Consider the following 24,434-nt stretch of genomic DNA (forward strand, 5'->3'; position numbering starts at 1 on the left):
ATGTCCTCGGTAACCAGGGTGGATTCATTACTGTCACAGAGCACACAGTCGTGAACTTTCTGCTTAAGAGGATGGGAACAGAAGACGGGAGGTTAGATTCTTGTATGTTTGGGGTGATAGAAGGATTTAGGTTCTAAAACCTTGCTGGCCTGGCACTGAGTCGCCCTCCGGGGTGCCCTGGTTCCTGTCTGTGAAGTGTGGACAACTCGTGTCCGAGACGGGGGATGTGAGGACAGACGAGGAGGTACCCGGAGTCGCGCCCAGAGCGTAGTAGATGCTTGATAAACACAGCTTCCTTGGTTGAGATGGTGGAGACAGCTTGTGGAAGACGGAGTCATAGTCTCCACGTGGATGCTCCGTGTTTTTGCCGTAAAACACCTCACGTTGAGTTACAGCTTGGTGGAGGGGTTTCTACGAAGACTGAGTGTTGACACTGAGCTAGTGTTGTATTCATCTGTTCGTTCCTTCCTTCCGCGGTTGCACAGAAGCCGACACAAGCCCTGCCCTGGCGATGCTCACGAGCTGGCGGGAGGGGCAGTGGCTGGTCAGAGAATCACAAAATAAGTACAGAGTCACAGCTGGTAAGCGTTACAGGGAAGCGTGAGAGAGAGACACCCGGGGGTGGTTTTCGTGTGTCCTCAGGGCTTTCATAAAGCGCTCAGGTCGCGTGGCCGAATGTCTTGACAAGCTCTTGAAAGAACCACATGTCCACGGAGCAGGACGGCAGTGCACAGTGGCCATCCCAGCCATTGGGGGGACGCCTCAGCGGAAGGGGGGTGGCGATTTACGTTTCTCCAGGATTTCCTGAATTCCTCCTTGGACTTATTACAGTGTGTGTAATATTATTGGCTAAAGACAGATGGCGGGTCAGAGGGGACATCTTTGATGTATGGGGGAAAGTTTATTAAAACCACTTTTATGGGGAAGTTTTCTTTTTACAGATCACGGGGGTGGCTTGGGGACCATTTCTCAAAGAAATAGTGTTTGAAATGATGGTTGGATTTTCACAAAAGTCTATTTAAAAATCTTTTGTGGGTGAAGTTCTGGGAGTTTGCAGTGAAGATAGAGAATAACCTTGTTAGTCACTGGCATGAGGGTGGTTGGATGTTTGTTTTGTGCTTCATCCTGAAGCTACGTGTGTGACATGTATCCTGTACGTGCTGTTTTGTTCGTAAAACGAGGTTAAAGTATTTTTAGACTGGTACTCATTCAGCCACAAAACTCGAGCGAGGCGTTTTGGTGGCAGTCCTCCTGCCGACTCCCCTCGCCTTGCGCGCGGCCCTGGGCACCGGCCAGGACCCCACCGTCACCCAGGAACACCTGCCTTGCCCAGGGCCGTGTCCCCTCGCCCCCCAGAGCGACTGGCCCCTCCCTCTCGGGGTTGCCTCTCAGGGCCACTTCTTCGGGCGTGGCCAAGAACCGGGCGGCAGATTGGAATTTCCCAGAGGGTTTTTACCACGAGGGGAAGAAACGAAGAGTTACAGGAACCGTAGCCCGCGTGAAGGTGACACATTTCTAGAGAAGGGCTCTGTGACTCCACGGTTGGCTGCTGTCCTCGCAGGGCCGTCCTTCCGCCACCTCGTCTGCGAGCCTGCCCGGGGTTTCGTCTGGGTTCTCCTCCCCTCATCCTCGTTCAGGGCGGGAGGCGCTGGGCACACACGCCCCAGGGAGAGGAGCGGACGGGAGCGCCTCCCTAGGGGGTGGACACGTCTTCCTGCTGGAGAAAGGGGGGGTGTCACTTCCCACTTCCCAGGCAGGGACTCGCGGTCGGGGTCTGCGCCGGCCTTGGGGTGTCCTCTGAGCCCGCTGCCCTCTGGGCTGACGGTCACTGTCACGCCGAAGCGCCCCGGTGGGGCCAGCGGAGCCCTGAGCACGGACGCCCGGCTCCGGTGTGCTGAGAGTGCAGCCCCCCTACACAGTGACCCGGCACCCCTGCTAGGCTCCGCCCACCTCAGGGGTGTCCCCAGCCTCGCAGGTCTGGGGGCCGAGCACCAGGGCCCATGCAGGGTGTCTGTGCGTCCCAGCTGGGCTCTTCTCGGCCGCGGTGCCTGAACCGGATGTCAGGGCACAAGCACCTTGTCTGGGCGTCTGGCCAGATAAAAACGCATCCCTCTGGGAACTTGGGCGAGGTCTGGTTTAGTTTTTGTTTTTGATCGCAGCTGGCTCCTTGGCCGCCCGGGGTCTCGCACTGCAGTTCCGCAGAGCGTGTGTCCTCTTAACTTGCCCTCCAGCTGACGGGAGCAGATGTTCCTTTCTGCATTCTTGGTGCTCCGTTCTGAGAATGCCTCCGTTCGTTTCACCGGAAAGGCTGCCGTGACTGTGTGTAATGCAGCTCCGTCGGCTTGGGCGGCCGTAAGTGAGACCCGCCTGTGTAGGCAACAGGTGAATTCGCCAAGTGGCAGCCGTGTGTGCTGGGTGCAGCGGGAGAGGGCTGGTCTGACAGCATCCGCGTTGCGGTCTGTGCCCCGGCCAGTGTCAGAACCCGTCCCTTTCTAGCCTGTGGGGGAAGCAAGGTGTGCGGGAGACCCCCCCGGCCCTGGGTGGTGGCGTGGCCCTGCTCGGCCGCCGCCTGGCCGGGACCCTGACAAGTCCCTCTTCCCTCCTCAAGAGATGTCCAAAAGCGTGAGGGAGCTGATGTCTGTGCCCGGCTTGGCCCACGTTGTGGCACGGACGGGCTGGATGGCCTTGAGCTATTTTTGTCACTTTCTTTTGCCTTCATGGTTTCTGGCCGATGCCCAATACCACGCACACAGAATTCTAAAAGGAAAATAGAGGCTATGGGACGCTGATACTCATGCTCACTTGGAGGTTCTGGAAAGAGCTATACGGTAGCCTTATGGCATTTGGTGGCAAATCTTCAAATACCCCAGTCCCACCGAGACCCGGGTGCTGGGTGGCCGGGCTCCCTCCGGTGCCCTGTGCCAGCCCCGTGGCAAGTACAGATGGAGGTACAGTGGTTCGCTTGCCAGCAACCAAAGCTGCTTAATTGAAGAGCCAGACTCCGCATTTATTTAGCGACTCTGTGATGTAGATTTTTCTTGAGGAACGTTTAAGTCACCCAGGAGCCAAGGGTCAGGTAGGTCTTCTTGTTTCTGAACGTCCTGGACTCCTAATAAGACGTAGTGGAAGGACTGCCGCCTGCGGGGGGGGGGGGGGGGGGGCGGGAAGTCTCAGCCCCCCTCTCGGTGTTCTTTCTCCCCACCCCCACCCCCAGGCAGAGCCCCCAGACCCGCCTGGAGCCGGGCTCGAGGTCCGTGACTCAGAGCAAGTTGGGGAAGGAAGGGTGACTGACTCTCCTTGGTTTCCACGGTGACTCCCGGCCCCAAATTCTGCTATTTATTATGTGTCATCTGTGGTCGGGGCTGTTGCTCTTGGCCTGATGGCGTGAGCTGGTGCCCCACCGCGGGCGGGCGGTGGGGGTGGGGGCACAGCCGCGTGGTCCCGCGTGTGCCCGCGTGTGCCCAGGCCTAATGGCTCACGCAGGGATTTTGAAAATTCCGTTCCACCTGCTTAGGGATTTAGAAAACAGCAGAAACGAAGGGCTTCTCCGAACAGCCACGCCTGTCTGCTGCTTGCCTTCCGTGCTGGTCACCAGACGGACTTGCCGGGGTCAGTGGCCTCCCCCGAGCTGACTCCTGAGCCCGCGTGCAGCTCGGGTCCTGGAACACAGATTGGCCTCGCGTCGTAAACACGAGGCTGTGCCGCGAGGCCGCAGCGGGACGTGTGCTTTCCGAGGCCCGACTCCGAGCCCCTGCCTGGTAGGTGGCCTGCGTGACGGGCCTGGGGAGCCGGCATGGCAGCCAGTGAGCCGTGAGCCCACGTCCCGTCAGGGACAGACGCTCTGGGGCGGCCTCGAGACAGCCCCGTTCTGAGGCCCGCAGGGCGTGGTGCTGTCCGCAGACCCGCCCGCCCTCCGCAGGGCCACAGACACCAGGAGGAACTGAGACACCAGTTCCTCTGCTTCCAGATGAGGCTGTGCCGTCCCCTGACAGCGGGTGGTTCTCAGGCACGCGGGGTCACGAACCCCTTTGTCGGTCTGGTGAAGGCGATGGGCGGATCCCTTACCAGAATCCTGTTTTTCAAGGCACAGAACAAAATGTGTAGGATGACCAGGAAAGCCGGTCATGTCGAGATACAGTCATCAGAATATGACGGCAAATGTTACCACATTTTGTAACCGGTCCACCAGCGGGCCTCATAAATCTCATGATTTCGAAGTAGCCGTGAATTCAGACTTGCTCTGTGGTGTCTGTAACAGCCGCCACATGACGTGAGGGTCCCAGTGTCTCCACGTGTCCATGTTCATAATGGAAAGAAGCGCTACGTGTCACTTGCTCTGTCCCGTTCACAGACCCTCTGAGCTGGCTGCGTGGATCCCTGGCTGGGAGCTCCTGGCGATGTGTCCTGGGAGGGCCCTCGGCATGGTGGGGAGCCCAGGACACCCCCAAGGCCTGGTTTGCTGTGTGCGGACTCAGGAGGCACGCGTCCCCAGCTGAGCCTTGAAGTGATGGCGTGCCAGTGGTCAGGGGGCCTCTGACCTGCTGGGCAGGGTAGCAGGGAGGGCGGAGATGAGGGACGGTGGCAGGGTGGGGCTCCACAGCAGCACTGGGAGGGGAGCACTGCAGGCTCACGTCCTATAGACCTTGAGGCCCAGAATCTGGGCTTAGGCCCTGGTTCTGTTCTGTCTCTGCCTGCCCCCCCCCCCCCCCCCCCCCCCCCCCCCCGCCGTGCTCCAGGTTGCTGCCTGCAGCCTAGGGTCAGATTGAGGAGATGAATTGGCCAGTGAGTCCATTGTTCTCGAGGCTGGGAGCCTGGAGGGGTGAAGGTGGGCTGTGTTTTCAGTGTGTAGGGAGAAGGGTGGGCCAGGAGGGCGCAGGGAGAAGGCGGACGCGGTGGGAGCCACTTGGCTCAAGCTGTGGAGGGTGGCCCGCCTGTGCACTGAGCCCTCCCGCTGGCCCCTGCTTCCTCTCTAGGAGGTAGGGAGAGATGTTTCTACGTGGGTCGTCGGCACAGCATTTCATTTTTAAAGTGAAAATTTGGAAACCACTGAAATGCATCCGCGGGAGATGGCTCAGTGAGTAATGTGGTCATTAAAGATTCATTTCGGAGAATTGCATAATATGATGTTAAATGAAAGAAGCCGGTACAAGTCTGCATGATTCTGTGTTAGCACGGGTGCACATGTTGTGTCCTCTGGGTATGCAGAAGACTGACATTTCAACAGGACCATCTCCGGTGGCCTTGTGTTTTCTCCGTGTTTTTCTGTATCTTCTGTTCTAAAAACTACAGTAAATGAAAGCAGTCACCCAGTCTGTGTCTACCTTTGCAGGCAAAGACACATTGGTTCAGGGGGCCGTCACCTGCAGGTGCTGCTTTAGAAGGTGCTCCGTGAGGGGCGCCTGGGTAGCTCAGTCGGTTGGGCATCTGACTTCGGCTCGGGTCATGATCTCATGGTTCGTGGGTTCAAGCCCTGTGTCGGGCTCTGTGCTGACAGCTCGGAGCCTGGAGCCTGCTTTGGACTCTGTCTCCCTCTCTCTCTGCTCCTCCCCCACTCACGTTCTCTCTCTCTCTCTCTCTCTCTCTCTCTCTCTCTCTCTCTCTCTCTCAAAAATAAATAAACGTTAAAAAAAAAAATTTAGAAGGTGCTCCATGATCTCTAGCCAGGTGAAGAAGACAGGTGAGGGGTGGGGTATCCTGGGTGCCCCTCCCCCCCCCCCAACAAGCTCTCAGTTATCTGGTCCATCCTTCACGAGATAAGATGCGTGTGAGATTTTCTGGAAGGGAGCCACCTTCTTCCTCTCGGAGGGGCTCCTAGCTGTGCGTGAAGTTGTGCTATGGTGCCCCGCTAGTGTGGCCGGCTGTGTCTCCTCTCCCCCAGGAGACTGAAACCTGTACCCTGCTCCTGCCACAGTGCTCATCATATAGCAAAGGGGTCAGAGTGTCTCTTTGGATCCTCGGTTCTGCGACCTCCCAATTCCAGGTAGGAGAGAGGAAAGGTGATTGTGTGGGTTGAAGCCTGAGCCACGGGCCTCTAGGTGGGGTTAGGGCATCACTCTCTCAGGGCCCTGAAAGATCTCCACAGCCAGGCCCTGCCCCAGCCTGCCCGGAGCCCATCTGCAACACCTCCTTCTGGGCACGGCGGGCACTGGTGCCCTCCTGGCCCCTCCCCTGCGCCTGCCCGGTGCCTGGAGGTGTCGCCCCAGCCCCTGCGCTGTGAGCTGTGAGCCCAGAGCCGCTGCCCTCCTCCACCTGCCTGCTGGGGGTGCTTAGGTGGCCGCAGGCAGGGGAACCTCCCAACATTGCCCACTTGCTCCTTGAGGACCCACCTGTGACCTGGCGCCCCCCCCCCCCAGGTGCTCTGTGCCCCGCTTGCCTGCCTTTACTGCAGGGCTGAGAGTCTGTTACCCCTGCCACACCGAAGGTAGTGAGTTGGATATGAGCAGAGCCCCGAGAGAAAGTTCTTAGCAGTGTCGCTGCTGGTGGTTTGTTCTCATGGAAGCCTGCGCCGATAGGCCCTGAGCTGCTGGGGCGCCTCCCACCCCCACCCAGGGCACCCACCCGTTTGAGGACGTCCAGCAGACCTTCACTTGTCTCCTCTGGTCACCCCAGTTCCTTGTCCCTCGTTTCCGTCCCATACGGAGGCGGAGGGTGGGACCAGAGAGAGCTCCACCCTGCCGAGGGGGCTGCCGGGGCCAGGGTCCCACAGCCTGATCTGGGACCCTCCTCTGACAGGTTGGTGACAGTCTGGACCCCGTGGGGCGGGTTTCTCTAGGACCACGCCGTCCCGCAGAAGCCTTGCTTCAAACGCAAGGACAAGCCAGCCTTCCATGGCTTCTGGAAAAAACACCCAAACTTCCTGGTTGCTGCGGCCCAGTTACTCATACAGGAAGTCGATTACTCATTCACTGTGCTTCCCTTTCACTGATTGAGTTGTGGCTCTAAAAACGGATCTTTGAAACACACGTGTTGACTTATGGGTAGCAGCTCCTCACACACTCGTGGCCCGCGTTCCCTGACGCCTTCAGGCTCTCGGGCTCCCTGCCCCCAGGACTTGCCCCGTCGGGAGTGGGGGCTGGTGGAGGAGTCGGTGACGGCCGACAGTCGCCCTCCCCCTCTACCGGGTCTCTTCCAGCTGGGACCATCCGGGGCTCCTGGGTGAGAAGGGAGGGGCTGCCCTCCCGTCCCCCCCCCCCCCCGCCAGATCCTGCCCCCCCAGTGTGGAGGGAGCGCCAACGGTTCCCAGCGGAACTGTCTGTGGAGCCACAGGCGGGGGGCGCGGCCACTTGGGGCAGAGGGTGCGGGCCTGGGCGTCGCCGCACAGCTTTCCCGGGAAGCTGGAAGCCGGATTTCTCGGTGAAGGATGGAGAAGCTGGGGAGGGGGAGAACCTGGAAGGTCGGGAGGATGGCCTGGCCTGGCACGGGCTGGCCGGCTTGGCCACAGCTGGGGCGGAGGTGGGGTCTTCCTGCAGGGCCGGGTTGGGGGCCAGGTCCCTGCTGAGCGGACCCTCGGAGCCATGGCCGCTCTGTGGTGGCTCCCAGATCCGCCTCCTCCTCCTCCTCCTCCTCCTCCTCCAACCCCTCCTCCTCCTCCAACCCCTCCTCGGGCTCTCACTCCCTCAGTGGATGTTGACAGTGCCCGTGGCTGCAGAGGCCGCGACAGGCCTGGTGGGCTCGGGGTCCCCCTGCCCCCACTGCTCCGCGCTGTGGCGTATCTGCAGTCAGACTCTGTTCCTGCTGCAGAACCGGCGAGGGGAAGGGGGCCGCGGGCCGGGTGTGCTTGGACAGTTCCATCTCTAGGCGATACTGGAATTAATTTTCAGAGTCAGTCTGTGTCAACTGTGGTGAAGGTGTGTGTGCTGTGCAGCATTTGGCTTCCGGCAGCATTTGGTTTTCACGCTGGAACGTCATCCACCAGTTGGGGCCAAGAGCTGACCGTCCCGCGAGAGTGACCTCACCCCCGTGTGCCGTCCTGCCCCTTCCTCACGCACGGGCGCTTCTGGGCAGCGTCACCAGCGCTGGGTCCTCTCTGGCGTTTGGTTCGCGAGTCCCGCTTGTCTTGGCGCTCCATGCTCGGGGCTGACTCTCTGTAAAGTACAAAAACGGATCTGAGATCTCTCCTAGGATCGAGGCTGGGCAGGGAGGCATAAGACTGCTGGGGCCTCGGGGCGCCTGGGTGGCTCAGTCGGTTAATCGCCACACTCTTGGTTTTGGCTCAGGTCATGATCTGGCAGTTCATGGGTTCGAGCCCCACGTCAGGCTCTGCACTGACAGCATGGGGCCTGCCTGGGATTCTCTCTCTTCCTTTCTCTGCTCCTCCCCTGCTGTGCTCGCTTTCTCTGAAAATAAACAAACAAACTTAAAAAAATAAAGCTGCTGGGGCCTCGCCCGACTCTGCTTTGAAAACTATTAGAGCTTTCACTTGTGATTGTATACTCCATGGTCTTCCCATGAGCTCTCAGTATTTTCATTATTAAAAGCTAGAAGCGGGGTGCCTGGGTGGCTCAGTCGGTTAAGCATCTGACTTCGGCTCAGGTCATGATCTCGTGGTTTATGGGTTCGGGCCCCACTTCCAGCTCCGTGCTGACAGCACGGAGCCTGGAGCCTTATTCCGATTCTGTGTCTCCCTCTCTGCTCCTCCCCCACTCACACTCTCTCTCAAAAATAAACAAACATTAAAAAGAAATTTTTTATTTTTTTTTTTTTATTTTTTTTTATTTTAATGTTTATTTATTTTTGGGACAGAGAGAGACAGAGCATGAGCAGGGGAGGGGCAGAGAGAGAGGGAGACACAGAATCGGAAACAGGCTCCAGGCTCTGAGCCATCAGCCCAGAGCCCGACGCGGGGCTCGAACTCACGGACCGCGAGATCGTGACCTGGCTGAAGTCGGAAGCGTAACCGACTGCGCCACCCAGGCGCCCCTAAAAAGAAATTTAAAAGCTAGACGCAAGGAAGAAATATCTTGTGAAGTTATATATTTCATGAATGTGTTACCGTCGTGTTTTTTTCTGCTGCTTTCATTAATACCAGTCAGTGGACAGTTTTCCATGTTTTCCATGGCACATGTGTGAGGAATTCGTGCTTTGCAGGTGGGGGAAGTAGGTCCAAGCAGAGAACTGGGCTCCAGGCATCTCTGTGCCAGCGGTTAGATAGGAGGCAAGTAAGATCACCCGCGTCTGCCGGGCCAGATGGCTGCTAGTGGCAGGAGGAAGTCTTGGCTCAGAGTTGGGCACCACCACTCTCTGTCGCCGTCTGAGCCTTGGACGGCTTCGCCTTTCAAAGGGAGCACCTTTGCTCCGTGACTGTGACACACAGTGAAGTATGTGAAAGCCCCTCGTAAGCTGGAGAGCCCTTCAGTGCAGATACGACTCTGCTTCCCGGAATGGACCCTGGGCACCAGATGCCTCTGGCTCTGTGGCTGGACATTTCCTGGGGTACAGGTGTCACTTCTGTGGTTTAACTGCGCTCCTGTATTCACAAGATTCCCCTCACTGGCTACGCGTCCCCTGAGAGCGGGGACCCTGTGCTAGCGGGCTCTCCTCAGGGGACAGAGCTGGGCGAGGGTGGAGCCCACCCCCGGACGCGGTCAGGGTCTGTAGTGCAAAGGATCGCGTGTGAGCTGCGCTTACGAGGAGTAAACACGCCTGATCTGTCAGATGACACTCAGACACTGTCCTGGGAGGCGACACGCGGGTTATATCTGTCTCCCCGGTCCCAGGCGCATCACCCAGCCCCTAAGGGACATGCGAGCATGCTGTGGCAGGGACGGCGTGTTGTGTGCAGGTCTGTAGATACCATTCTCTAGGGTCGTAGGTGCTCAGTGAGACAGACCTGCAGGTTTCCGGATGGTGTAACTCAGGGAGATTAATAACCTTTAAGCATGTTCATTTTCTCATCGAAAACAAGACAGAAAACAATTCAAGAACTCTGGGTTTTTCTAGGTCATAAATGCAGTAAAAACAGTTTATTTTTAGTAGCCTTCATTTGTTTCTAGTAAATGTCAGTAGGGATTGAAGTACATGGATTTTTTTTTTTTTATATATATAAAGAGGACTTAAAAAAATGAAAACGTGTGCAAAAATTAAGAGTATTCTGTAATTGGAAAAATTTTTAATTGGTTTTTTTCTAAGCGGCATTTTGAACTTTACTAACAGAATTGCTGAAAATTTGAACTGGGATGAAGTTTCTTTCTACTGTCTGTGGGAGGGTTGGGGGCAGGAGGGAACATTCCTTGATTAAATCAATGGCTTAAATAGGAATGAAGGAGGGACACCACCTTGATGACTTTCGTCCCTTTAGTTACATATGGGTAGTGCCCTGTTGGCATTGTCTGCTTTTCTGATAATTAAAGTTGCCCCATCTTTCTTGTCTCTCGTATGCAAAGAAGGAACATCAGTATACACAGCAAATACACAGTGAGTTACTACAGCGCTTTAAAAAAAATTTTTTTTTATGTTTATTTTTGAGAGAGAGACAGTTGAGAGCGCGAGTGGGGGAGGGGCAGAGAGAGAAGGAGACACAGAATCTGAAGCAGGCTCCAGGCTCTGAGCTCTCAGCACAGAGCCCGACGCGGGGCTCGAACCCATGAACCGTGAGATCATGACCTGAGCCGAAGTCAGACGCTTAACCGATGGAGCCACCCAGGCGCCCCAGCTCTTCTTTTTTTTTTTTTTTTTTTTTTTTTGAGAGAGAGAGCATGAGCAGGGGAGAGGAGCAGAGGGAGAGAGAGAATCTGAAGCAAGGTCCACATTCAGCTTGGAGTCCGATTTGGGGCTCGATCCCACAATCCTGGGATCATGAGCTAAGCTGACATCAAGAGTTGGCCGCTCAGCCGACTGAGCCACCCGGGCGCCCCTCCAGTGCATTTTAAGTAAAGAATTGGCTTGTGTTGAGACCCCCTCCTTTGTGGAAATGTGGCATTGGTCTGTTGCAGAGAAGGGGTGAGCTGTGGTTTCCAGGGGCGGGAGAGATCGCGCGGAAAGTGGAGTCCTCGTGTCGACCCGAACACAGCCGTCCGTCCAAAGCCGCTGGAATACCTGCTGCCACGTGGGGAGTGGTGCTTGGGGCCAGGTGTGGCCGGGTGCGTGCACGCGTGTTGATGTCAGGAAGGCTCGGCTTTCTCGTCTCTTGAGGTCCTAAACATCCTCCTTCCTACTTCGGTGGCCCATTGTAAGGACGCTTTCTGAGTGACTTTGGCATCCCTCCCTTACCTGTCTGAACCCCAGCTTCCGGAGCCTGACCAGGTGTTTCTGGCCTCTTCTTGTGCACCAGGTGCTTTCAGGCCCTCGGGGAGGCAGACCGTCCTCAAGTCGCTCAGGTCCAGCTGGAGAGGCGGCTGGGATTCCAGCTCAGCATAGCAGATTTATTCTGGAGATGTGAACAAGGCAGGCTAGAGACAGGAGAAGTAGGGAGCTGTGAAGAGTGAGGCTGGTCCTCAGGGTTGAGGAGGTCTTGGATTGAGCGGCCAGAGACCAGGCTGAGGCCAGACCTTGCAGACGTGAGGGCTCCTTGTTGCAGCTGGGCAGCCGTGGACGTGCTTGGACCCGTGGAGATCGGACCCTCTGGCCTGGAGGGCGGAAAGTGGTGGGGGGTTGCCTGGATGCCGAGACCCCGTCAGCAGGCTTCCCTAGCTGCCTGTCAGGGTGAAACGGGGCCCCGAGCAGGGGCAGAGAGGGATGGACAGGAACGGATGGATTCCAGAGGAAGCACATAAAATGAGGACAGTTGTGTGTTCGGCTGTGCGTGCAGATCGTGTGGGAAAGGTCATGGTAGGGGGTGGGCCACGGGCTCACCGATGGAGGCACGAACCGTGGTTTAATTGTGGATGCAGCGTCAACCGTCTGTGAGCCTATATGAGAGATGACGGGGGCTGGGGAGAGAAAACCCAACGTTCCAAGGATCTGGGCAGAGCAAGGGAGGAACAGCCTGGAAAGGGAGGGCATGGTGTGGTGGCACACGTCACCGAAGGGCAGAGGGTCCCCGGAGCCTGGCAGTTAGGGGGTCTGGGTGAAGGCGCAGACCTGGCAGGGCCAGGGGCACGAGAGTCGGGGTTTCCCAGGAAACGGGTGGACACAAGGCAGGAGGAGGCGAGGATGAGCGTATGGGGGGCACGTGGGACAGCGGGGGTCCTCGAGGGCTGGGAGGGGCGGGTCACTCACAGGAGGGGCTCGCGAGCGCTCTGGGAAAGCGGGTGTTTCTCTGTGTAACGGGCGTTCTCTTGGCCGTTCCAGTGCTCGCACCTCCTGCGCCGCCACCGCCACCCATCCAAGGATATGCCTTCAAGCCTCCACCCAGACCCGACTTCGGGACCTCCGGGAGAACAATCAAGTTACAGGCCAACTTCTTTGAAATGGACATTCCAAAAATTGACATCTACCATTACGAATTGGATATCAAGCCGGAGAAATGCCCGAGGAGAGTCAACAGGTATTCCGTCCTCTCATCCCTCATCGGTCTCGACCGGCTGACGCGGGTCCCGGCGTTAAAGTAATCGACCCTTCCGTTCCGGCAGCTCCTTCCCCGAGGTGTCCCTTGGCGTTTCCTTTTTGAAAAATGTTTTGTGTGTTTCCTTGTGTCTGGATACGGTTGTCAAGTGAGCTTTGACGGACGTGTGCACGTGCCCGTTGCCTCCTGCCCTCTCCATCGATCCCAGCGCTAAGTAAGGCCAGTGCTCCGCGTCCCTTTGCTCTGTCCCTCTCTGCCCTGTGAGATCGTCTCGCCCCACCTGCTCCCTAGACTCGGCCTGGTGTTTGTGGGACTGACCCGCACTGCCGTGTATTAATAGCCTCTTATTTTTATCGCCGAGGAATATTTCGTGATTTCTTTATTCATTCTCCTGTCGGACGCTCGGGCTGTCTGGGCTTTGCCACGATGAACGTTGTTCTTCCAGTCTTTTGGGGACGTGCATTTTCGTTTCTCTGAGATGAATACCCGGGAGGGAAATTGCTGGATCCCAGCGTGGGTGTAGGCCTAGCTGCACGAGAGGCCGCCAGAGTGGTCGCACCGTCTCATTCTCCCGCGGGTGGCGTGGGGCCTGCGCGCCCCGTCCCGCTCAGCATGGGGGACGGCCAGGCTCCTGGAGTTTCGCGTTTTAGTCTCATGGTTTCTCTTTGGGGGTTTTAATTTCCATTTCCTGGTAACTAGTGAGTTGAGCACCTTTTCACGTGCTTATAACCGTAATTACATTATGTTTACATGTTATATAGTGTCACGTAGTGTTTCTAATAAAGTGTCTGTCGAAGCCTCTTCCCTGGCTTGTCTCTTTGTTCCTGATTTGTAGGAGTTTTTACTATATTTAAGGTCCAGGTCTCTAGTATTGGGAGTGTTTTCCCCCGGTTTGCAGCTTGTCATTTCACTTTTTTTTTTTTTTTTAATATTTATTTTTGAGAGAGAACAGGAGAGAGAGAGAGCGAAGGAATAAGCAGGGGAGGGACAGAGAGAGACACACACACACACATGCAGAATCCTGGAGCAGGCTCCAGGCTCCAAGATGTCAGCACAGGGCCCGGCGTGGGGCTCAAACCACAATGCATGAGATCATGACCTGAGCCAAAGTTGGGCACTTAACTGACCGAGCCCCCCCGGGTGCCCCTGCTGATTCACATTCTAAATGGTTGTCTTTCAATGAGCAGAATTTTGTAAGTTTGTTGACATCCAATCTATAAAATTTTGAAAATAGTTACCGTATTATGTGTTCTCTCCAAAAAATCTTTGCCTATCTGAAGGGTACAGGTACTCTTTTTTTTTTTTTTTTAAATTTTTTTTTTTTCAACGTTTATTTATATTTTTGGGACAGAGAGAGACAGAGCATGAACGGGGGAGGGGCAGAGAGAGAGGGAGACACAGAATCGGAAACAGGCTCCAGGCTCCGAGCCATCAGCCCAGAGCCTGACGCGGGGCTCGAACTCACAGACTGCGAGATCGTGACCTGGCTGAAGTCGGACGCTTAACCGACTGCGCCACCCAGGCGCCCCTTTTTTTTTTTTTTAAGCAGACAATTTGGGCTTGTTTTTTTATTTAGGCCTGTGATCCATCTTGGATTAATTTTTGTCTGTGGTGGGAGGTAAGGGTCTGTTGAGAAGACTTTTCTTTCACCATCGATTTACCTGGGCCCCCCTTGGGGGCGGGGGTAAATCGATTGATTGTCAGTTGCTACCAGAAAGTTCCCTGGAATTTTTTTATCGTGATTGCTTTGAAACTGTAGATAAATTTGGGGAAAGTGGATACTGTTGAATCTTCTGGTCCACACACACGGCTATGTTTTCCATTCATGAGGTCTACTTTAATTTCTTGCAGAACTTACTCATACTTTTCATCATAGAGGTCTTCCGTTTTGTTTATTCTAAGTGTGCTGTGTTCTTTGATGTTACTACAAATTGTGTTTTAAAATTGCATTGTCCACGAGGGAAGTTTCTCAGGAGGGAGTGACTGCTGACAAGTATGGGGTTTCTTTTTGAAGTCATGACAAATGTTCAAAACCTAGATTGTGGTGCTCTAAGGGAGACAAAAACCCTGTGAATATACTAAAACCATTTAAATGTGCACTTTCAAGATGTTAAAAAAGTTTTTTTGTTACTTTTGAACAAAGATGGTTTTACTTTTTTCCAGTTTCTAAAGCATTTTATTTTTTACTCTATTGCAGTGGCTAAGAAATCCACTGCAAATAATGGTGAATGGATGTGGTGAAAACAGACATTCTTGCCTTGTTTCCACTCTTAAGGGGGAATCATTCATTCTCTCACCTGTAGTGTATTCTATTAGTCGCAGGATTTTCTTAGAGACCCTTTATCAGACCGAGGGAGTTCTCTCCCTGATTTGCTGAGAAGTATTCTCATCATCGGGTGTTGAATTCTGTCACATGCTTTGTCTCCATCTCTTGGGATGATCATATAGTTTTTCTTCCTTTTTTCCTACCTCCTATTAAGGAGGTGTATTAATTACATTGATTTTTTTTTTTATGTTAGAGTGGCTGGCCTTTCTCAGAGTTAAGATGTATTATTTTATATACATCGTTAGTCATGACTTATTATTTTTATAAACTGCAGTACTTTGTTAGCATTTTGTTGTGAATTTTTGTGCCTCTGCTCCTGAGAGACATGGGTGTTACTTTTCTGGTTAGGTTTGATAGCAGGGGCATGTGGCATTGTGAAAAGCTGGGACATGTTCCCTCCTCCTCCCAAAACTCCCAAGAGGAAAGATAGATTGGTATAATTTCCTTCTTAAATGTTCCACTGACTTTGTCATTGAAATCGTTTGGACCTAGAGTTTTCTTCGTACGGTTTAATTTCTTTATTAGGTACCAGTGTGTGCAGAATTTTCTCTGTGTGTCTGTTTGGCAGTTTGCGTCTTTCAAGGCATCTGTCCATTTTCTGTAAGTTGTTGAATTTACTGGTGCAACATGGTGCCTGTGTTCCTTTAATGTCTGTAGGATGTGTGGTGAGAGTCTTGTTCATTCCTGATATTTTATTTTTTTTAACGTTTATTTTTGAGAGAGAGCATGCACGCGTGAGCACACACACACACGCACACACACAAGTAGGGGAGGGGCAGATAGAGAGGACGCAGGCTCCAGGCTCTGAGCTGTCAGCACAGAGCCCGACGCAGGGCTCAAACCCCTGAAGTGCGAGATCATGACCTGAGCTGGTCAGACGCTTAAGCGACCGAGCCACCCAGGCGCGCCTCATTCCTGATACTTTAAATTTGTCTTTTTTCTCTTTTACCTTGATCAACTTTGCTAGGGTTTGTCAATGATATTCATGTTTTCACAGAAACAGCTTTTTCACTTTGTTGATTTTTCTCTTTTGTTGAATCCACCCGTCTGTCCGTTTTCTTTTCTCTGATATTTATTATCCTTCTATTCATTTTGAGGTTAGATCATCAAATTTAAACCTTCCTTCTTTTCCAATCCATTTGTTTAAAGCTGTAAATGTCCCTCTGAGCCTGATGTTAGCTATAGCCCACGCGTTTTGATACATTCTAATTTTAATTCAAAATATTTTCCATTTTCTTGTGAATTCTCTAATCTGTGGGGTTTTGTTGTTTTTAGAGATGTGTTCAAATTTTAACTCTTTGGTGTTTTGTTTTGTTTTTTATTTTGGTACCTGTTGATACTGATTGCTAATTTAATTCCACAAACCATAACCATAAAGTTTAGAGAACATACTCTGTAAGATTTCAGCCTTTTGAAATCTGTTGGGACTTATTTTATGGCTAAGTATGCGATTTATCTTGGTAAGTATTATTCATCCGGTTGAAGAGAATGTGTGTCCTGTGCTTGGCGGGTGTGGGGATTTGAGTAGTAGTTGGCGTTGGTCTGTAGCGTCACGACAGTTCTTTATCTCCGTCCGCGTTGTATTGTCCGAGTATGGTGTGGGTTTTGTCTGTTTCTCCCTTTAGTACTGTTTTTGTTTGCTGTGTTTCAAAGCTCTGTTATTAGGGGTACACATTTTTATGTTTTTTGTCTTCTGTGATAAACTGAACCCTTTATCACTAGGAAGTGTTCTCTATATTTTGTAATTCTGATTATTAATACAATCTCATGGCCATTCTTAAGCTTGCTGTTTAGCTGATGTACAACTTTGTACAAGCTTTTACACCCTCAGCCCTTGGAGTGTGTGTGTACGTACTCCAAGCGTGTCCCTTGTAGATATCATATAATGGGGACTTCCTTTATTTCTTGATTTTATCGGGTATGTTATGTTTGCTTAAATGTAACATAAATTTAAATTTAATTTTTTGTGGTTGCTATTTTTTTAAATTTCTATATCTGTGTTTTTTATTCTTTTATTTTAAATGTCTATTTATTTTGAGTGAGACTGGGGCAGGAGGGCAGAGAGAGAGAGAGAGCGAGTGCGAATGCCAGTCAGGCTCCATGTTGTCAGCATAAAGCACCACGTGGAGCTCAATCTCCCAGATCGTGAGATCTTGACCTGAGCTGAAATCAAGAGTCGGACGTTTAACTGCCTGAGCCACCCAGATGACTCCCCTGTGAGAATTTTATAGTAATATAATTCTACTTACTCCTCTGTCCTTTTGCTATTGTTGTCATGCATTTTACTTCTTTATTCATTATGAATTCCATGGTGCAATGCTGCTCTTTTAAAGAAATTGGGAAAATGGTCTGTTCAGCCACAAATGAGCCTTACTTGGCTCTCTGCGGATCCGGGTTCTCACCTGGCGTCGTTCCCTTCCAGCCTGAAGAATGTCCTTTAGCCCTTCCTGTTGTGCAGGTGGGCCCGTGATGAATTCTTCCAGCACCTTTTTGAGATCTACAAATGTGTTTATTTCCTCCTTATCTTTGAAGGATATTTTGCTGGAGGATATTGAATTCCAAATTGACATTTTTTCCCCCAACACCTTAAAGTTGTCGTCTTCATTAAAATTTTAATCTTCATTATTTCAGATGAAGTTTCAGTTTACTTTTCTTCTTGTACTTCTCCTGTACGTGATTTGTCATTTTTCCTCTGAATATTTTGTTTTAATTTTGCTTTTCAGCAGTTTGGGGTGCCTAATTGTGATTTTATTTTTCTTTTTCCTTCTTGGTGTTTTCTGGATTTGAATGCTGATATCTTTCATGAAATTTGGGTGGAATGCTATCATTTCTTCAAATACTTTTTCTGCCCCATTTTCTTCTCTATAGGATTGCAGTTATGTGTATTCTAGGCCATTTTTATGTTGTCTCCCGATCGTTGAGCCTGTGATTTAAAAAAAAAAAATCTTTTCCTCCTCTTTCTTCAATTCAGGTAACTTTATTGATGTCTTTAAGATCACTTTACCTCCCCCGCCCCTTTTGCAGCATCCAGTCTTCTGTACAATCGTCTAATGATAGTTTTTCAATTAGATAGTGTGCTTTTCAGTTTTAGCTTTTGCATTTGGTTCTTTTTCATAGTTTATATCCTTTGCTAAGTTTCCCCATCTGTTCACTCATTGTTCCCACCTTTTTCTTCATGACTTCTTGAATGTCCTTACAGTAATAGCATATGTATGAGCAGTCCTTGTCTGCTAATTACAACATATGGGTCATTTCGGGATCTGTTTCTATTGACGGGTTTTACCTTAGATTACATATCACCTTTTTTGCTTATTTGCACGCATAGTACGTTTTTGTTGCTGTTGAACGTTATGTGTGTTACATTGAGGGAATCTGGCTTTTGCTCTCTTCTCTGGTACCCTGCCCACAAATCCCGATTTCTTCTGCAGTCCTAGACTGTCCTCCCTGTCTCCTCAGTGCAACAAGACTGTCCTCTCTGCTGCACCTTCCTCCCGTGTTGTGGTTTGTAAACCGCTCGCAGGTGGAGTGGATGTGTGGCTTACCTCACGCGTTTCCCTTCCCTCAATAATCACAGTCTCAAACTGCCTCTTTTTCAATGCCGGAAATAGCCGTCTTGTTTTTCTCTAGTTCTGTAGTTGTTGAGGGTAGAAGGATAAGTTCAATACCAATTACTTTGTCATGATCAGAGATCAGATTCTCAGTTGCAGTTTAAGAACTTAAATTGGTTTCCCAGTTTGTGATAGTGCCCTCTAAAGTGCTCTTTGCTGTAATGTTTTTTTTTTCCCCCTGATTACAAACTTTGTAAGAGAAAGAATATTTGGGGATTCAGTTCCCTTATCTATAAAACCAAACAGTCGGATTTGCTCACTGTGACCGGTACACATTGGTCCAGGCTCTTTAGAGGGTTATTGGGTGTGAATATTAGAATAAAAATAGTATATACCTTCTGACCCACCGATTCTACTTCTAAGTATTTATCCCAAGAAGGTATGGCTCCAAAGAGACCGTACTCGACGGTCATATAAGATCCTTTAAAATATGTGCTTACTAAAAAACGTGTTTCCGAACAAAAACATTGGGCACGGCTGGCTTAAACACCTTTTTTTTTTTTTACTGGAAGTGTCTTCTGTGCTCTGAGACTCTCCCTGAGTGGGTTTGTGCGTCGTTGACTTTCCTGGAGACAGACACGTGTGTGGATCAGTGATGTGAACGCACTCTGGGAGGTGGAACACGGAGGCGTGAGTAACCACGCACATTTCTGGGCTTTGTATTCATGTGGTGGCGTTTGGGCTCTTAGGTGATGAACCGCACTGTACGGGATGTTTCCTTTCATGAAGGAGGCATGACTAAGACGTTGTCATCTGGCAGCAGGAAAAGGCTGCTGGTGATTGAAACGCGATGTCTTTGACTGCACTGCTACGTTCTTGGAGTTACGTCCACAAGGTTCTAAAGTCACCCAGTATTTGGAAATTCCCTCAAGTCACACAAGTAGGTAATAAAGGTGGGGCGCGGACTGCATTTTCGTGGCCAAGGCCAGCCCACTTACCGGAATGCCTTGCTTCCCCCTGGGTTGGGGGCCAGCCTGAGCCTCGCTGCCTACTTAAATGTGCGAGCCTTCAGAATTCTCTACTTCACTCTTCCTTCTGGTGGACTTTGGCTAAGGTCCAATCCCAAGATTGTTATCAACCAGAATAGCATAGGGAGAAGTTGGGTATAAGTTCTGGTGCTGCCAAAACCCACCTTCACTTAATCCTAACACCTTCTAACTCAATCCGTCCTTCTTCCAACCTTGCTTCCAGCATGACCAGCCAGCATTTATGAAGCCTCCAGTCGTGAGGCAGGTACTCTGGCACCGGGGGTGCGGTGTGGGCAGGCTAGACCCCGTCCGTGTTCCTCGTGGGGAAGAGTCCAGCCAGCAGCCTCTAGGACCCCAGGCGTGCGCTGCCGGAGGGAAGCTCGGGGCGGAGCAGGAAGGCGGCAGACGAGCACGGAGCTCAGCCTGTGGTCTGACTGTGAAGACGGTCTTCACAGCCTGTCCTTCCTTCCGCACGGCTGTCTCTGGGCAGCAGGGACCAGGTCTTAACTCTGAGTTCTTAAAACTCCGTGTAGTGCATGTGGTAGATGTTTAGGAGGTTCAGCCTGAAGCTCTGTGCGAGGCTCAGTGAAACATGCCGTCCGTCTGTGTTGCGATGAGTCACAGTGAGTCCTGGCCTCGTGTGCCCTCCGTGTCTGGCCATCCCATCCCCCTCTGTTCACTGAGTGGCTGCTGTAGGAGGGATTGAGTATAAGGCAAGGTACCTCTTCCCCAGAGGCTTCCAGTATCATTGTGGGTACAGAGATGGTCACCCAGGATGGTCAGAGCGCGGCGCTGGTCTGGGTTGTGTGGGCCTTGCCGCCTGGGAGCCTTCCTCGGGGGTCAAAATCAGCAGCATTCTGCTCAGTAGCCCAGGACGGACTACAGAAAGAAGGTGTGTTCCTTGTCTTCCGACTGTCCTTTCCTTCTCTTTCCCTTGGGCTCTGTTATGTGGCCCTGGGAGGACACTGCAGAAGTGATCACTCTGTGGGGTGTGTGTGTGTGTGCGTGCGTGCGCGTGCACGCGCGCAAGTGGTGGGAGGGTGGGGCGGTGCAGCATGACTGTGTCATTTGCAGCCTGCTGTTTGCTTCGGGCACTGTCCACTAGAGGGGCTGAATGTTGGTCCAGACTTTTTAGAATGTGGTTTGGTGTATATGTTAAAATAGTATGTATATTCTCTACTACTTTTTCTTTTTTTTTTTAAGTTTATTTATTTTGAGAGAGAGCACAAGTGGGAGAGGTGTAGAGAGAAAGGGAGGGAGAGGGAATCCCAAGCAGGCTCCACGCTGTTAGTGCAGAGCCTGATGTGGGGCTCAAACTCATGAACTGAAACCAAGAGTCAGATGCTTAACCAACTGAGCCACCCAGGCCCCCCCGTATACCCTTCACTTCTAAGTATTTATCCCAAAGAGAGGTGTACAAGGATGTCTAATATTGTGATGGAAAAAAAAACAAACCATCTACATGTCAGTAGGGATGGAACCATGGACGTGTCAGTCAGTAGAGATGGAACCATGGACACGTTGGTCGGTAGGGATGGAACCATGGACACGTCGGTCGGTAGGGATGGAACCATGGACTCGTCGGTCGGTAGGGATGGAACCATGGACTCGTCGGTCGGTAGGGATGGAACCATGGACACGTCGGTCGGTAGGGATGGAACCATGGACACGTCGGTCGGTAGGGATGGAACCATGGACTTGTCGGTCGGTAGGGATGGAACCATGGACTCGTCGGTCGGTAGGGATGGAACCATGGACTCGTCGGTCGGTAGGGATGGAACCATGGACTCGTCGGTTGGTAGGGATGGAACCATGGACACGTCAGTAGGGATGGAACCATGGACTCGTCGGTCGGTAGGGATGGAACCATGGACACATCAGTAGGGATGGAACCATGGACACGTCGGTCGGTAGGGATGGAACCATGGACACGTCGGTCGGTAGGGATGGAACCATGGACTCGTCGGTCGGTAGGGATGGAACCATGGACTCGTCGGTCGGTAGGGATGGAACCATGGACACGTCGGTTGGTAGGGATGGAACCATGGACACGTCAGTAGGGATGGAACCATGGACACGTCGGTCGGTAGGGATGGAACCATGGACACATCAGTAGGGATGGAACCATGGACACGTCGGTCGTAGGGATGGAACCATGGACACGTCAGTCGGTAGGGATGGAACCATGGACACGTCGGTCGGTAGGGATGGAACCATGGACACATCAGTAGGGATGGAACCATGGACACGTCGGTCGGTAGGGATGGAACCATGGACACGTCAGTAGGGATGGAACCATGGACTCGTCGGTCGGTAGGGATGGAACCATGGACACGTCGGTCGGTAGGGATGGAACCATGGACACGTCGGTCGGTAGGGATGGAACCATGGACTCGTCGGTCGGTAGGGATGGAACCATGGACTCGTCGGTCGGTAGGGATGGAACCATGGACTCGTCGGTCGGTAGGGATGGAACCATGGACTCGTCGGTCGGTAGGGATGGAACCATGGACACGTCAGTAGGGATGGAACCATGGACACGTCAGTAGGGATGGAACCATGGACACGTCGGTCGGTAGGGATGGAACCATGGACACATCAGTAGAGATGGAACCATGGACACGTCGGTCGGTAGGGATGGAAGCATGGACACATCAGTAGGGATGGAAGCATGGACACGTCGGTCGGTAGGGATGGAAGCATGGACACGTCGGTCGGTAGGGATGGAACCATGGACACATCAGTAGGGATGGAACCATGGACACGTTGGTCGGTAGGGATGGAACCATGGACACGTCAGTAGGGATGGAACCATGGACTCGTCGGTCGGTAGGGATGGAACCATGGACACGTCGGTCGGTAGGGATGGAACCATGGACTCGTCGGTCGGTAGGGATGGAACCATGGACTCGTCGGTCGGTAGGGATGGAACCATGGACACGTCGGTCGGTAGGGATGGAACCATGGACTCGTCGGTCGGTAGGGATGGAACCATGGACTCGTCGGTTGGTAGGGATGGAACCATGGACTCGTCGGTCGGTAGGGATGGAACCATGGACACGTCAGTAGGGATGGAACCATGGACTCGTCGGTCGGTAGGGATGGAACCATGGACACGTCGGTCGGTAGGGATGGAACCATGGACACGTCGGTCGGTAGGGATGGAACCATGGACACGTCGGTCGGTAGGGATGGAACCATGGACACGTCAGTAGGGATGGAACCATGGACACGTCGGTCAGTAGGGATGGTTAAGTAAACATCCTGTGCGGTGCAGTGCAATTGTGGACAACAGTGCAATGGAGTTTCACGTGTGAACGTGCAGTCTGGAAACAGACAACTAGGTCATAAGTGGCTTGTTAATATGACTTTATGTTATGAGACACGGTAACGTCTCTATTTCCAAACTTGATGGCCACTTTGTACGTAGTGACAAGGCAAGGTCTCAAAGGCACCTAGTGGGAAGACAGCAAACTCCAGAAGGGTCTGTTTGATGCCATATGTTTGAAAAATAATGATACACTGTATTTCTTTTTATGTACCTACATATTTATGTAAATGTATGGGTTTGAAAAAGGATAAAGTCGCTTTGGAGAGGAGGATTGGGATGCGGAGGTAGTCTGGGCAGACTTCCAGCATGATCCATATTCGAAATTGGCAGTGCTGACGTGGTCATGCAAAACTTGTGTCGCTCGAGATGAACAAAGGAATGCATGTTTTTTTTTTTAAAGAGAAAACTTGCCCATGGGGCACCTGGGTGGCTCAGTTGGTTAAGCATCCAACTTCTGCTCGGGCCACGATCTCACAGTTCATGAGGTCGAGCCCCGCACGTCGGGCTCTCTGCTGTCAGTCTGCCCAGAACCTGCCTCAGATCCCCTGCCCCCTCCCCTGCTCGTTCTCTCTCTCTCCCTCCCTCTCTCTCTCTCTCTCTCTCTCTCTCTCTCTCTCTCTCTCTCCCTCTCTCTCTCTCTCTCTCTCTCTCTCCCTCTCTCCCTCTCTCTCTCTCTCTCTCTCTCCTCTCTCTCTCTCTCTCTCTCTCTCCCTCTCTCTCTCTCTCTCTCTCTCTCTCCCTCTCTCTCTCTCACGCACACACAATAAATAAATTTAAAAAGAGAGAAAGAGAAAAAATTTGTCCAGAATTATGGCAAAAGGGCACTCCAGGAAAACAGGAGCGTGCCAGCCTGTCTGGGTCAGCAAACAGCTTCAAACCTTGCTGTTGCCAGCTGGCAGCATGTGGCTTTGTGCCTCTGTGTCCCGTGCGTGAGAGGAGAGGACGGTGCTGACCTCCGAGGCTGCTGTGGGGGCTGAGCGACTTGTGCGTGTGAAGGGCCTGCTGGAGGCTAAGCGCTGGCATCTTTACGCCCGGTGTGTGGACCCTCCGTGCGGTCCGAGCCTGTGGAACGAGCACAGAGAGCCTTCGGGGGCTGCGGCCTTTGGAGCGTGTGTTCAGCGAAGGTGTTGGTCCAGGGAGCCAAAGGCCCGTAGTCCGGGAACTTTGCTTTCAGTGAGACTTGGCGGAACGGAGGAGCTAAACACGGGGGCCCGACAGGTCACACGCCCCGGCCAGCTCCTCAGCAGTTCAGCAGTTGCTAAGGAGCCTCAAATCAGGTCTAGTCCCCAGGGCTCGATGGAGGGGTGCGGCAGGGAGAGTGGGGAAGGGGTGCGGGCCTTCCCCTGAGGAATAAGAAGTTCCGGAGACGCACGGTGGTGACGGTCGGACAGCGGCGTGAATGTACCTGGCGCCACTGAAACGTACGTGTAAAAATGATGGAAAGGGCGAATTTTATGTCGCTGTGTTTTGCCACCATTAAAACAGAGAGAGACCAAGAAACAGGAAGGAAGGAAGGGCAGTCAGTCACCGGCCAGTCCCCGGGAGTCGGTCAGTGTTCCTGAAGGGAAGGGACCTCGTGTTTTACAGTCAGTGGCCGGGCTGTCATGAAAATCACGGGGGGGGGGGGGGGGGGATTCCTTGGGTTTGGCACAAGATGATGCGAGGTGACGGCACCTCCTTTCCCAAGAGAGTCAGCCTCTGAGGCCTGGGAGCAGAACGCGGGTGGTATCGGGTGCCTTCTCTCGGCCCCTGCGGTGGC

At 52.6% G+C, this 24,434-nt stretch overlaps 1 protein-coding gene across 5 annotated transcripts in view; it reads left to right on the forward strand.

The window, feature by feature from the left end:
* AGO2 (argonaute RISC catalytic component 2) overlaps positions 1-24,434 on the forward strand; it is a 117,123-nt gene that overhangs the window by 38,327 nt on the left and 54,362 nt on the right. For 3 of the 5 annotated variants that reach the window (XM_086695071.1, XM_086695072.1, XM_086695073.1), the window contains exon 2: positions 12,229-12,424. The exons of 1 other annotated variant lie outside the window; for it this stretch is intronic. In XM_086695071.1, coding sequence (XP_086551197.1) covers positions 12,229-12,424 — 196 coding nt within the window. Of the gene's footprint in view, positions 1-12,228; positions 12,425-24,434 lie in introns of those variants that run through there. One more of the 5 variants, XM_086695074.1, reaches the window with a different exon arrangement.

This window comes from Puma concolor, chromosome F2 (assembly GCF_028749965.1).
Source record: "Puma concolor isolate L17-30 chromosome F2, mPumCon1.1.hap2, whole genome shotgun sequence".
In the NCBI taxonomy this organism is placed as follows: Eukaryota; Metazoa; Chordata; class Mammalia; order Carnivora; family Felidae; genus Puma; species Puma concolor.